This window comes from Gossypium hirsutum, chromosome D07, assembly GCF_007990345.1.
Source record: "Gossypium hirsutum isolate 1008001.06 chromosome D07, Gossypium_hirsutum_v2.1, whole genome shotgun sequence".
Lineage (NCBI taxonomy): Eukaryota > Viridiplantae > Streptophyta > Magnoliopsida > Malvales > Malvaceae > Gossypium > Gossypium hirsutum.
The window spans coordinates 57,678,154-57,693,156 of NC_053443.1; the positions used below are offsets into that span (position 1 = coordinate 57,678,154).

At 33.6% G+C, this 15,003-nt stretch overlaps 1 protein-coding gene across 3 annotated transcripts; it reads right to left on the reverse strand.

Moving 5' to 3' along the window:
• Window positions 1-3,932: 3,932 nt before the first annotated feature.
• LOC107926544 (L-aspartate oxidase, chloroplastic) lies at window positions 3,933-7,881 on the reverse strand. 3 transcript variants are annotated; one of them, XM_016857425.2, is made up of 9 exons: window positions 7,298-7,881; window positions 7,114-7,173; window positions 6,714-6,858; window positions 6,197-6,554; window positions 5,876-6,118; window positions 5,727-5,783; window positions 5,517-5,597; window positions 5,373-5,434; window positions 3,933-5,176 (listed from the first exon to the last, which is right to left on the reverse strand). In XM_016857425.2, exons 3-9 carry the CDS (start codon window positions 6,845-6,847, stop codon window positions 4,153-4,155), a joined length of 1,959 nt encoding a protein of 652 aa, XP_016712914.2. In that variant the 5' UTR covers window positions 6,848-6,858; window positions 7,114-7,173; window positions 7,298-7,881; the 3' UTR covers window positions 3,933-4,152. The 3 variants fall into 3 exon arrangements, with proteins under 3 accessions (XP_016712914.2, XP_016712916.2, XP_016712915.2); XM_016857427.2 differs by lacking the exon at window positions 7,114-7,173 and having other exon boundaries at window positions 7,355-7,881; XM_016857426.2 differs by lacking the exon at window positions 7,114-7,173.
• Between the last annotated feature and the right edge of the window lie 7,122 nt (window positions 7,882-15,003).

Here is a 15,003-nt window from a genome sequence, read left to right on the forward strand (position 1 = left end):
AATACTCTTAAAGGAATTATTATCCTCGAATTGTTTGCAATACCCGACTACTAGTGGAGCAAATTATCAATCGACTCCAACATAGAATTATTGGCCTAATCGAAAGAAAATCATTATCAGTACATTAAGACACTTAAGAGAACTCTAAACACTAACAAAACACTCTCAATTAATATTTTTTTTTCAACAAGCTATGGTAGTGATTGATTTATCCACCTAACAACTATGGAGTGGAATTTTAAATTGATTCAACATACAGTTGTAAGCCCTAAATCTCCACGGTCTCTTAACTCACTTCGAATCTTAAGGTTTACCATTCTATTGCAACTCTGGCCTCTAGATTCAACATATATCGAATTTCTCGATTCTGATAAAGTTGATTGACTTAATCCCGATTAATTTCTATCTTTAATTTTCCCTAACCTAAATGCATGTTTTAAGTTGAGAAGGAAAAACATGTTAAGCTCATCAACTAAGTCAATCAACCAAACATCTCATCAGTTTAACATTGACAACCCAACCATAGACGTGAAAACTAAAGCAATTTGATCTACATTCATCATCATGATTTCACAATTAACAACAAGAATTAAAAGTAAACTAAAGAGAAAGATCCTTCATAAAAACTTGAAATTCAGCAAAGTTTAACTTCATTCCATGGATCAACTTGAAGTTCCAGCATACATTCAGAGTTTGAACATCAAACGTGCGAAATGATCAAAGTCGCCTTCATTAATTTGTCAGTTGCATGCACCATCACAACTTCATCTTCGAAACCTCGCGAATTAGTTTTGATTTTCCACTCTTTACCCTTGAGTAACTGTTAGGGCTCTAATAGTTGGTGTTGAAACATCGCGACATCAAGTGATCCACGTCGTGACATGGTCACTACAATGCCTCTCTTTGGCCTCTAGACTTCACGACATTGCAACATTAGTTGCATCCATGGCGTGACTTCAGCTATTGGGTTGTCACTCCTTATTCCACCTTCATGAACCTTAGTTTCATTACAACGTTGACCACTGATTGACTCCTACTGATACGAGTCACAAAGGCCTAACCCAAGGTCAAGAAGGTGATGGGCTCAAATCAAGAAAATCAAGATTCACTTTCTTGTTTTCAAGAAAGTCAAGAAACCGAATTTTGTCCCAATTATGCTGTTCGAAGAGATTTCAAGAATCAAGAAAATCAAGATTTCAAATCTTGGAAATCTTGGTCCAAGAAACCAAATCTTGCAGCCAACACGCATTGGATCTCCGTTACGAGCATCAAAGACCCAATTTCGGAAGGAGATGGATCACGAGCCCAAATTCTTGAAGGCAAGACCCAATAAGCAAATTCCTAGCCCAATCAAGAAATCTACCTATACTTAGTTGAAAATCAGGCCAAATTGTCAAAGTGGCCCAAGTTGTAAAGTTTTATTTTTTTATTATTTATTTATTTATTTACTTAGTTTAAATTTTTATATTCAGTCCAAGAGTCCCAAATAAAAGACCTTTGACTGAATTTCCATATTAAAATAATTAGGAGTTTTTTTATTTTAGTTTTCTAATTAGATTAGGACTAGTTATAAGGCCTATTTAAAGGCATGGCTGGCCACCTTGTAAACAACTATTCAAATACATTAAATTTCAGATTTGTTTAAGTGCAGAATTCTCTTTGAGTTTTTCTCCAAGAATTCTCTCTTGGATTTTTCTTTAGAAGTTGTTTTAACAATCTTTTGATTGTGGGAGCCATCTTCAACCTTCTTCTTGCCATTGATATTCTTTGGAGGGGAGATTAGAGCCGTTTGAAGGGAGTTGTGAGATCTTTCGGGATTTCAAGGCTTCTTAGGACTTATCTTTTAATTTCTTACTGTCAATTCTTTCTTTATTTCTACTTGTGCTGAATCTTTATCTAATTTATTTTCTGTTTTTATTGTGTTTTCAGCATTTTTCTATCTTAAGGAATCAGCCCAAAAATCCCCAATTTCTAGGGTTCTTCCATACTCTTTTTGGGTGAAATTAGATTGTCGAAATTTGGGGAAAACTATCTTGGTGTTCAATTGGGTAGAATCACAATCTCTTTTAGGGTTTCAAGAATCCTTATTAACACTTATTTCTATTCTCAATTTGATTCTTTACTGATTTGGGGATTTTATTTCAGATCTGGAAATTCAAAGTTCTAATCTTTTAATTTTCTGTTTCGTTTCAGATCTGATTGTTTAGGGTTTTCGTAGGAACTTCCCGTGACTTGGCAACTCAATCTTGGTCCGCGCGCAACCCCGTATCACCTACTTAAACAGGAACAATTTGTCTGAATGCTAAAATACTAAAAATCATCACCAAACAACTATATTTACTACACTGCAACCTAAACCCTAAAATCTTAGAATAACACTAAATCACAAGCAATTTCACTTCAAAATAAGCTTAAGCTGAGGTGGAAAAGGACTGAAAATGTATAACAAGTAGGCACTTATCAACTACTCACACTTAGCTCTTTATTCGCCTTCAAGCAAAACCTCTTAACTCACAATCAACATGCATAAAAAAGATTATTAGAACCAAGAAGTTTAATATGAAGGATAAAATGCATATTGTTTTGAAAATGTTAATGAGAGTTAGATATCCGAAGCAAGGGGGTAGATAAGGAGGACATGCAGTGGTCTCGGTCCTCAAAAATGGTAAATATACCTTTTAATTCCTTGAAAGTTTATGAAATTATAAATTAATATAATGATAAATCTATAATTTGACCCCAAAAATTTATCATTCATCTCTACCCTAAAACAATATTCTAGATTCACCCTCAGCAACTTACAGAACTGGTTGTTCAAGACTCGATAGAAGGCTGAACTCAGAATATGGTCTCTAGAATTTGTACAGAAATCTATCCTTTCCTTGGCCAGATAATTTGTTTTTTTTTCTTTGACACGATGCAAAAATAGGCCTTGTTTAATACATGTGTTGGATTTGTTCCATAAATTTCTGCACACATTTTCCCAGGTTCTGTATTCTTATCCATTCGGTTTGGGGACATGATCTTTCCAGGAACAGATTCCTGACATTGTAACATGTTCTTGCCTGAAAACCATGTAATTATGTTTTCTGGCATTGAGAACAGAAGAGTTGTCGCCTCTTCAACGTAAAGAGACCAACTGTCTAATCAAGATAACGATGCTGATATTGGATAGCACCCAACATTTTACTAGAAATTGAAAATGTACCCATATTCTAACACTCACCACTGTCCGAGTAACATAAGTAAAAAAAGGAGGCAGGTATAAGAATCTCAAAATTAGCTTACCAATTAAGATAATGCATTGGAAATTTACAACAATAAAAGTTTGAAGAACCTTTAAGCAACAGGAACAAGAAGATTATCCTTACCTTGATACCCTGTGAATATCTTCTAAATATAACTATTCTACTCAGATTTAAGTGTGATAGATACAAGTATGTATTTAATATATGTTTAATTTTTCTATATTTCTTCATATATTTAGAAGATATTAGTGGGTACCAATATATGTACAAGATGGATGTCATACACATACACAGATACGTTAAAAAAATATGAAAAGTTGGAGCAATATAGATAACAATGGCTAATATGTAATCTGATAAGATGCGGTTATTATGAAAGTTTTTGTACTATGAATTAATTGTATTTTATCTCTTTTACTCAAAAAATAGGTAAATTAATCCATGCATGTCATATCAAAGAGTAAATTGATCTTTTTTTTGTTAAAAATTTTATTTATTTGTACGGTTAAAAACTAGAATAGCTAATAGAATAATCAGATAGTGACACGTGACTTACCATGTGTGCCTCATACTAATATAAAAGAGACAAAATGCAATCTGACTCCTAATATAGGAGATTTCATGGTACTTTTACCGTAGCAATCATGGTTTGCAGGTATAAAGCATGATATGATCATTTTAAGATGAATGGAACACTTTTCTTTATTTCCATAGGAATGAATCGTAGGCAGTTAAGATGGGCGAAAGAAAAAACAAAGACAACCTTAGCTTTTCTTTGAAGTTGTCCTAAATATGCCATAAAGGCAGATCTATTTCCTTGCCAAAGGTTTTTCAATGCAAGTTATGAAATAATTGATAAACTATAATGTGATAAATACAAGATTTTTGGAAGATGAATAGAGAATCAGACCATGGAATTAACTATAGGCTGCTGGTGTAGTTGTCGTGAACTCCATGTGCCGGTTGTATGGGAACTCGGGAATATCACTGTAGGTAGCCTCTTGCTTTCCTCCAAATGAGGAAAATCGGTCATGTAGTGAAGTCCACGACTCTCGTGCCTAGCAAGGGCACTGCTCACCACTAGCTTTGCGCAACAAAAGAGGTTTCTCATTTCACAAGCCTCGAGGGCAACCATTGTTTGCTGCCACCCGTGCTCAAATAAGTATGTTTCCCATTTGGCTTCCAACTTACCAATCTTTTGCTCGGCTTCTTGTAGTCTTGAAGTTGATCGAACAATCCCAACGTACTTCCACATGATCGATTGTAGTTCTTTCCTCACTTCCTTTGTTATCCTTAATATTTTGTGCATTACATCACTCCCTAGTGATTTTGGGACAAGTGGACAGGTCCATAAGCTCGAAGCGCTAAGATCAAGACTAGAACTCTTCATGTGATTGATAGAGGGCTGGACAGCTCTTCGTGCGAAAACCAAAGCCTCAAGTAATGAGTTGCTAGCAAGTCTATTTGCTCCATGCAAACCTGTGCATGCAACCTCACCAGCTGCATACAAGCCATGCACGTCCGTCTCTCCTTGGAGCCCAGCACGCACGCCACCACACATGTAATGAGCAGCAGGAACCACGGGAATTGGCTGCTGAGTTATATCAAGGCCATGTTGGAGGCATTCATTAGCTATGTTCGGGAAGTGGGAGAGGATCTTTTCTCTCGGTTTATGACTTATATCAAGCAACACATACTTCTCATTACGCTTTTTGAGTTGATCATCAATACTTCTTGCCACGACATCTCTAGGAGCAAGCTCAGCTCTCTCATCGTACAAAGGCATAAACCGTTCCATGCTTAAATTGTAAAGGATGCCTCCATCACCTCTTACAGCTTCGGTAATAAGAAATGAGTTTTCTCGAGTTTTCTTTGGCTTGATAGGAAGACCTTCATCAGCCAAGGCTGTTGGATGAAATTGCACGAACCTGAGAAACAATAGTTCCATAAAAACAGTCAAAGAAACTCCAACAACCCAAATCCATTTGTATATCATAAACCAAAAGATGATCTCATCTAATACAAAGAATCAAAAACAACTCCATTACGTATTATGAACTACATTGTATCTTTTATATCAAAATTCAGAAAAACAAATTAATCACATAGATGATTATGACTCACTCCATGTTGGAAATCACAGCTTGAGCTCGATGTGCCATAGCCATCCCGTCCCCAGTCGCCACCTATATAAGCACTAGTTTGAGTGATAAAGCAACAAACAAGGGAAACAATGAAATGAAGGGAAAACTCGAAACAACAGAGTACCAGAGGATTTGTTGTTGAAGGATAGATATGTCCTGCACCACCGGATGCGAGTAAAGTTACCTTTGAAATGAAGCGGACAACCTGCAAGAGCCAGTGGAAAGAAAAGAAAACAAAAAACAATTATTTTCGAGTTACATACATGAAATATATTCAGAAAATAATACTAAATGAAAGTAGAAAAAGATTATTAAGATAAAACCATGTTTTCACCTCTTGCGTTTCAGTATTTAAAGCATCAATGCCATGACAAACCGTGTCGGAACCATCCTGCAAACCATCAAGGCTTTCGTTTTAGCACAATGTTATACAAGTCTCAATATAGGTTATAGTTATCGACACCAAATGGGGCGGATATGAACCTGGGAAGTAAGCAAATCGATTGCGAAATGGTGTTTGAAGACAGAAATATTAGGATCATTGACAACTGCCTCGAGTAAAGCCCGTTCAATCTCTCGTCCAGTCATATCGGCAGCATGAACAATTCGGTGATGAGAATGACCCCCTTCCCTTGCCAGATGCAAATTTCCATCATCACCATGGTCAAACGAAGCACCCATTGCAATCAATTCTCGGATTCTATCAGGTCCTTCAGTACAGACAACCTGAACAAATAGACCAGAACCTCAGTCAGGATCGATGACGAAAACCTGCTAATTAAAAGAAAGAATCCCGGAACTAACTTTGACAGTCTCCTCATCGCAAAGATAAGCTCCTGCTACAATTGTATCCTGCATGTGACTCTCTACAGAATCAGATGGACACAGGACTGCACTAACACCACCTTGTGCATAGTTCGTATTACTCTCATGAGGCTCAGCCTTAGTGATAATCGCAACAGATCCATGTTTCGCAACTTCAAGAGCGTAACGAAGACCTGCAACACCGCTACCAATGACAGCAAAATCGAAATACTTTGTTGAACCATCTCTTAAGTAAGCAGAAGTGATGACTGTCCCAAAGGACTTCCAATTCTCATTCGTTCGAGATTGAAACAAATTACACTTACGGATCTGCAGAAACTTGGATACACCACATGACCTGGAAAAATCTCCCAAAAAGAATCCATAGATATAAATAAGAAGCTTTGTTGAAAACTTAAAACTCTACAATAAAAATAAGATTCTTCACAAAAGCACCAATCATACATAGATATAATTAGAAACTAAATAGACTAAAATTAAGATTCTTAACAAATACCATGACAGTTCTCTTTGTAGGCATCCATTGAATGTCACACTAGGGACCCAAATAGCTTGTTTATAACTTTGCCCCATGCAAAAGTTCACCCCATATTGCAAATGACCACCTACATAAGCTATACTAGCAGCCATTATAATCCCCTCTGCAATATCAAGAAGCAATGAAAAACAAAGATAATCAGGCCAACTGACCAAACTTTTTAATGCATCTAATCCTTTAATTTCTTCTTAAAAAACTCATTTTGGATCCAAGTTTTGCATTAAAATAATTCAGAAACCAAAAGAAATACGTATATATATATGAACATTTTCATCTCTACTCATGGCAAAACAAAACCCAAATCACAGAGAATTAAACTAAAAAAACAATAAGAAAAAAGGAACATTTCAATACTCACAACAAAATAAGGCAAAATCTGAATCTGGGTTCTTCTCTTTTTGGTGTTTAAAACGTGAAACTGACCATAACCAAATGAATCAATGAATAGAAAGCAAAAAACAAAAAAATGGGTATTGGTTTTTTTCCCCTTTTAAACTAGAGAATTCAAGGAAAATTTTAAGAAGAAGAGAGAATTCCCCCACAACGTCGAGACGCCACACCAACTGTTTATTGATTGTTCTTTCCTCTAAAGAACCCACCCTCGAAATTTGGCGCCTCCGTTTGCTGCGCGGACCCTTGTTTTTCTTTTTTGGCTCTTCTGTCTTTTAATTGTAGTGTTAAGATTATGGTTTTTAACCATATTTAGTGCAATTTCCTATTTAATCTCCTCAAAAGTGTTGAAAAGTAAATCAAAATCTCTCAAATCATGGAAAATTAAGAAGCAAACAGGAGTTTGTCGATTCAAAAATGGAGGAGGTAGCCAACTTAAAAAAGGGTTTGGATTCTCCAATTCATACAACCATATTTTCAATAAATTTTCTCTAAAGAAAAAGTTGACTATGAATGTGGCCACTCGTACTAGAATAAGGCAATGGATATATACACGAATATCGGGAAAAAAAAATTTAAAAAGTGGCGAATATTCTTGTGAAAAAGAAGAGCCAAAAATATTTATATATTATAGTTTAAAGGTTATTGAAAAAGCAAAGTCCAAGGCAACCCAAGTGGACAAAAATAGTAGTGGTGGTGGGAGCATGGAAAAGGCTTGTTAGCTTTCTTCTTTTTGGGGTCCATTTCTTCATGAGAACTTGTGGCCCTAATTATGGGGGTGCCCATGAAAATCCCATGCCTCATACCACTCTTGCGTATATGAATCAACTCCACCTATTTCTCATGGTATACCCACTTTCATATATATTGCATGAATTATAATAAAAGATGTGTAAGTTGTTTGCGTTTTGTTTTTGTATATTTGGCAGTGAATTGGACTTGGGTTCATGTGTTTTTTTCCTTGTAAGGCAATGGTAAGTTAAGGAGTACCGAAACGAGGAAGCTTTGTAATAAAGAATGTAAGATAGTAGAGAATATGAGATTAAATGAACTGAGGTGAACCTCTATGAAGAGATTGATATATGTGACACTTATGATTGGTCCCTAAGGTTGTTTTTTGATTGATCTATAACACTTGCTCCTCATTTGGGTACAAGGATGGTTATAGATGGGCTTGGTAAAGGCATGCGTCAAAATGTTTGTTAGATGTGATACTTTGGTCGTTTAAGCATCTTTTGATAGATGATCTACTAGAGTTATTCATATGATGTATATGCATCCTTTGAGGAATTTGGCTCTATCAATTATATGAGAGCAAAGCTATGGAAGTCAAGTCGTTCGACTTGGTTGTATCTATTAAGTGATACTAGTTATTGTTAAGGGTCTTTTTTTTTAATTGGTGAGGATGTCTTGCATTGTCTTTTGAGTTTGTTGCTTCCATTGACATCTTTTAGGAATGAGGTTCCCTATAAATTTATCAATAATTTTTGTTGCTAGACTAAGTAGTGCACTTTCTAGGGTACATATCACATTTGTTCTCATGGACCAAAAAACTTCTAGTATTTTTTTCTAACTAAGTTCTCATTGTAGTATCTAATTCGGTTAGGTTACACATGTCGAAAATTTCATTTGTTGATTGAGTCATAATAATCAACGAAGGCATATGTAAAATGTTCTACAATAATAGAGCAATCATTATTTTCTAAGAGATTCAAGTTATTCTTGGAGCACACGAGGAAAGATAAATTGTGGCTTGCTTTTGTACCAAGTTTAGCTAACGTCGTTATTGCTTGACAGCTAGCATATATAATTAGTATTCTGGTGTACCACTTGTTTCCTCTTAGGTCTAAGACAAGTTATAAAGTGACCTATTGAATGCATGCTTGTAACAATCCGTTTCTCAGTGGTGTCGAAAACAGTAATTTTGGAACCACAAATCCGACAAGTGAGTCCGTAAAGATTATTATTTAATCTTTACAAGTCAAATATTGTATTATATTTGATTTCGATATGGTAAATTATGTTATTTGAATGAATAAGTAAGTTTAAGTCGTGTGTCCCTAAAGTCAATTGGATTTAGAAAATGAGGTATCGAGACCTCGTTTCTATAAACAGAGCCCGTAAATATTTTATTAAATATTTTAACAAAATATTTACGGAGTTCTATTAGGGTCATATTAAAATTTGGTTAAGAAATTTTAATGTTTAGATAGTTAATTAATTGAAAAAGACTAAATCGTAAAAGATACAAAAGTTGAATTATATATCTTAAAGGGGTCAAATGACTATGAAATATTAATTAAAGGACTTAGTGGGTTATTATACCATATACATTAGTAGTGGACAATTATGGGCATATTTTTGTCATTTTATAAGTTAATGACATAAGGGCAAAATGGTAATTAGGTGATAAATTATGTTAAACAACAGATGAAATAGTGTCATCTTCTCCAATTTGTTATTTTTACCAGCCGAATGTATTTTGGGAGAAAAATTGAAGCCTCGGTCTGAATTCCTCCTTGCATGTGAGTGATTTTAGTTTCTGTTTTTAGTTATTTTTATGTTTTTTAGCTCGTATAAGCTTAATCTAGCTAACCTGGGGGTCAAATTGTAAAAATTTTCAATGTTATAAACTATGCCATGGGTGAATTTGATATGTTTTTGATTTTTTTGGTAGATTGTTAAGGTTGGTTGTTAAATAGACATATTTTGTTATGTAATTTTGATGATTTTAAGGTTTGTGGACTTATTTATGAAAATGGTAAAATTTAAGGAAAATATTGTAAATTGATGATAAATATGGGTTGTTGTATGATTAGATGAAAATCGGCTAGCATGATTTATGGTTTAAAATGGTGATATTGTAAGTTTCAAGTTTAAGGACTAAATTGCATAAAAGGTAAAATTTGAGGGCAATTTCATGAATTTTTATTATCAAGGGCTATAAGTTAAATTGATTATTTTAAATGCTGAAATGGAGTTAATTGAATAAAAATATTTATCTAGGTCAAGAAATAACTTGAACAGACACAAATTGCGAAAAAGTCAAAGTAGCAGAATAATGGTCTGATTGTATTAGAAGTTGTTATGAGTTCAAGTAAGTTCATATATTGAATCATTCATTAATGGTAAAATTGTTAATTGCTATTAAATAATTAAGGTAAGTGAATTGATTATCATGTATTACATGGTTAATTGAATTTAATGATTAAAGTGAGTTAGTGATGAATTTAGGAACATGTAAATTTCATGAATGGTTATATGAGATATTATATTGAAAAGAGAATTAAAGTTAAGTATGGAAAATGTGAATTTCATGAAAAAATATTGAAATGTTAATGTGAAAATGAAGGTCACGGATAAGGATATGGAAAGAGACTCGTTTGAACCTTATGAACACTTAGGATACAAATGATATGTCATTAGGGATTATATGTTTTAGGTGCTGGTCCTGGATGTTTTACCGATGGCCGAGGTCCTACATTTGTTGTGGATTCTCTACAGCTTTTGTGAGTAGCATCATGTAGCTAACATCCCGACCCACAGCTCGTGTGAGCAAGCCCATTTCACAGCTCGTGTGAGCATTATTGAAAAGGTTATGGTTATATGGAAAGGTGTTCCGAAGTATCCAATGTTATTCTATACGGTTAAACGGGTAAGTAAAGGTTAATGGAAAGACATGTATAAAAACTTAATGCTACTAATGTTCATATGAAATGGAATGATGGATATGCATATATGAAATGAAAATGATGAAAATTTATCATGTGATGGGTTAAAATTTGCATGGAATTTATTTCTTAATATATGTTATGTTCCATAAAAGTTATGTTTACTTATCATCTACTAACTATGTGGATTCAAATTAGAATAATGTATAATGGATATATATATGTGACGGATGATATAGAAAGCTTAAATGCTTATTATATATATGCCATGATTTACTTGGAACTTACATGTAATGTTATACTTACTAACCTTATGAGGTGGTGTATATAGGAAAGGAAGTTTGGCATATGACATGATGAAAATAGGTTTGGTTTTTTAATTTAAATTGTTCGGTAAGTTTAAGTTTCCTTTATACGAGCTTACTAAGCACTAGTTGCTTATATAGTTATTTGTCTTGTTTTGTAGATCATCAGAAGGCTCAACCGGTTGGAATCTTCGTCGGAGCACAACCACACTATCCATTGACTATTTTGGTATCTTTTTAATAAGTTGAGCTAATGGTTATAAATGGCATGTATAGGGTTATATGTTAGTTTGTTATGTTTTGAGCCTATGCCTAACCTACTTGCGTATATATATATGTTTTGAAATAAGTGGTATATGCTTGTGTTAATAGGTGAGTTTGGTCTCTTGTGTGTGCCTTGTGAAGGAATGTGACTAAGTGGTATAATTTGAGAATGAAGTAGCTAAATGGTGAGCGTGTGATGTGTGTTTGGCATGTATAAGGCTCATATGTAATAGGTGTCATGAATATGTTACTTGGTCCACTTGGTTTGGTCATATCTTTTGGAGATTATGTTTTGTGGTGGACTTATAAAACTTTGTAAATAAGTGTTTTTTTTGTCACTTTAATACGCATTTAAGCTTTCTATATCATCCATCACACATATATATATCCATTAATAACCATTTTAAGGTGAACACGGCTTGGGCTATTCCACATGGCCTGACCACATGGTCATGTGACACACACGGGCATGTGTCTTATAAACTTTTAGGTGCAGGATTTTTCACACGGTCACAGTTAGTTACATGGTCTAATCATACGGGCGTGTGGGGAAGCTACACAGCCATGTGTGAAGCCATACAACTTAGGTTATTCCACACAGCCGTGTGACCCCTATTTTTAAATTTTTTAAATATTTACTTATTTTTCTATTTCGATTCAAATTAGTCCAAGACTGTTCCCAAACTATTTTTAGGGCTCCTTAAGCTCGATTTAAGGCCCATAAATGTATCTTTACCCTAATTTTTATAAGCTATTGAATGCTATCATTTATTTTATATTTTTATTTCTATTTGATGATAAATGTCCTGATTTGTACTGTAACGCTCCGTAACCCCAATCTGGCGACAAAGATAGGTTAGGGGTGTTACAATGCTCTATGTAAGAGTATCGCAAATCCTACAGTTAAAGTAGGATTTTGAGTCGATCCACTTATTGGATAGTTATGAAAAACATTAGATATTTATGTTCATGACCAAGTTTAAGCTAAGTTATATTTTGTAGGGATTGGTTTGTTGGCAAAATTGTAGCCCTTGAACAATTATTGTGAAAGTCAATTTGTTTGGCTTAATAGTATCCCTTAAAGGAGTTTTATGGAAGCCAATTTGTTTGACGTAATAGTATCCCTTGAGGGAATTTTGTGAAATCCAAGTTGTATAATGTGATTGCATCTCTTAATAGGTTGGACATTATAAATTATATGGGAGAAAATATTTGGAAGTCAAACTATCTAACTTAATTGCATCTCTTGGAGGATTAGGCTTTATCGATTAAGTTGGAGCAAATTTATGGAAGTAATTATACCAGGGTAGGGTTTTATTGCTAGAGAGAAAGAGTATGGAGTACATGAAGCAATACTTTGTTACTAAAGAGAATAGGTATGGACTATACAAAGCGATAGTTTGTTATTAAAGAGTATGAGTATAAACTGTATGAAACACGATTTTGCTAATGAAGAAGGAGAGTTTTTTTTTTTGCCAAAGAGAATAAGTTTACTACAAAAAGGGGAGATCTGTTCTCATAGAGGAGAATTTTTATGCTAAGGAGTAAAAGTTTTTTTTTGTTCAATGAGGAGTTTATTGTTTAAGAGGAAAAGTTTGTTGCCAAAGAATATTTATTTTTAAGAGAAGAAGCATGTTGCTAAGTAGCATAAGTATGACACTATAGAGGTTGCGATAATGAAACCTAAAATGCATAAAACTACATAGCCAAGAATCGAGCCCTGTATACCTAAAAATAAAACATTTATAGGATTTGGGCCTTTTAGGCTATTGATTATCTTGGGCTTAAAGCCTAAATTTTTAGTTGGTACAACAATATGCCCCCTAAGGCCCGACATAGGTTATAAAGTGACCTAGTAAGGACCTATTGGTGACAAAAGATTGTGCATGTAAAAGATATTCAAATTATGGACTAGTCATCACTGAAAGTGCACGATTGACATCATAGTAATATATTTACAATAAAATACTCCAACGTGGATGTAACATCCCTAACACCCCTTGAGAGAGAATAGTGTTATTTCAGAACTTGCACGTGTTAGAATTTTTGAAGTAAATGAAACAGGAATCATGAGTATTAGTAGAAAAGGTATTTGGATATTGTAGAGAATTAAAAAGATTTTTGTATTGAGAGAAATTAATTTGAGTTATTGACTAAATCATAATAGTGAAAAAAGTGTTGGGGCAAAAGTGTGAGTATTAAAAATAAGAATGATTGAATTAGATTGATGGAAAAAAGGATGAATTAGAAGCGTAATTAAACTAAGAGAGTGTTATGAATTGTGGATGAGATTGAAATTAAATGTGGGCCATTAGATGTGTACGATGATGTTTAGATTTTTTAAATTAAATATTATTAACAACTTAAAATATTAAATTAAATAGATTTTTAATATATAAATATGTAGAAAAATCTCCCCATCTTCATCTCTTTTCTTTTCATGTCACCTTCTACCTTCTTTTTAGCCAATTTTCATTTTCTTTCATTTTAGTCCTTTCCACCATTTTCCAACCACATCAAGCTCAAAAACTTCAAATTTCTTTCATGGATTTTTAGTGAAATCAATAAAGCAACCTCATAGCAAGCTAAGTTTCTAGTAAAGTTAGCTAGTGTTCACATTCGAGGAGAGAGAAAGAGGATATGATCTTAAATATTATATATGTGTGTTATGCTAATGAAGAGAAAGAGGACAAATGTAATCAACAGGGGCTTGATAAGGGGAAAAAAAGTAGCAAAAGAGTGAAGCAAGAAGAAAAAAGCTCATCCAAGCACTTGATTGTAAGTACTTCAATAAATTTATTTTACGTAATAAACTTAACTGAGTACTTGTTAAATTGGTTATAGTAATATTTATGGGATTAATTGATATAAGAAAATGTTGATGTGTATTGTGAATTTTATTTTAAAGTAAAGGTGTTAGAAGGTGAATTTAAATAACAAAGTGAATAGCTTATGTGTAGTGTATTTGAAGTAAAAAGGACTAAATTGCAAAGTGTATAAAAATTAGGTAAGTGAAATAAAATAATTAGATAAAGAACTTAAACGAAGTGTTAAATAATAGTAAATTAAATGTCAAGTAATATTTTGTTGATTGTTGACTTTTATATAAATAAGGATTAAATCGTAAAAAGTGTAAACTTTAAATTACGTTTAATTGTTAAGTGAATGTAATGAATTTAAGTGTTAAATGTCCATATAGACAAAATGGGAACTAGTAGGATATATATGGCATGTCATTAATAAATTTTTATATGGGCTAGTGATAATGATATTTTGTTGCAATTCAGTGATTTCGCACTTCGGTGTTAGTGACAGTGGCACTTTGGTGTAGCTTGTTAACTTTACATTTGGTGTATTTAATTTGCAGATAAATTGTTGCCATCGAGAAAGCAAATGCAATCTTGGCTCAAGTCAAAGATGAAGAAAATGATTTCTAAACAACACCCCAACCATAAGAGAGCCAAAAATATAAAATAAAAACAAAGGTTCACATCGCATGTCTAAGTTGCTAATATAAATAATTATAATAAGATTTTGTGTTGTGTCTATCGTATTTACTCAGTTTATGATTATCACTTTTAATAATATTTCAAACTTGTATTATCTCTTTAAACATAT

What these genes read in the sequence shown, in the direction of transcription:
- LOC107926544 (XM_016857427.2), bottom strand. Translation starts at nt 6,847, where the DNA reads ATGGCTGCTAGTATAGCTTATGTAGGTGGTCATTTGCAATATGGGGTG. An exon ending in CTACAAAGAGAACTGTCATG is followed by an intron (nt 6,555 to 6,713) that starts GTATTTGTTAAG and finishes AGATTTTTCCAG; the next exon opens with GTCATGTGGTGTATCCAAGT. An exon ending in TCGATTTGCTTACTTCCCAG is followed by an intron (nt 5,784 to 5,875) that starts GTTCATATCCGC and finishes GATGGTTTGCAG; the next exon opens with GATGGTTCCGACACGGTTTG.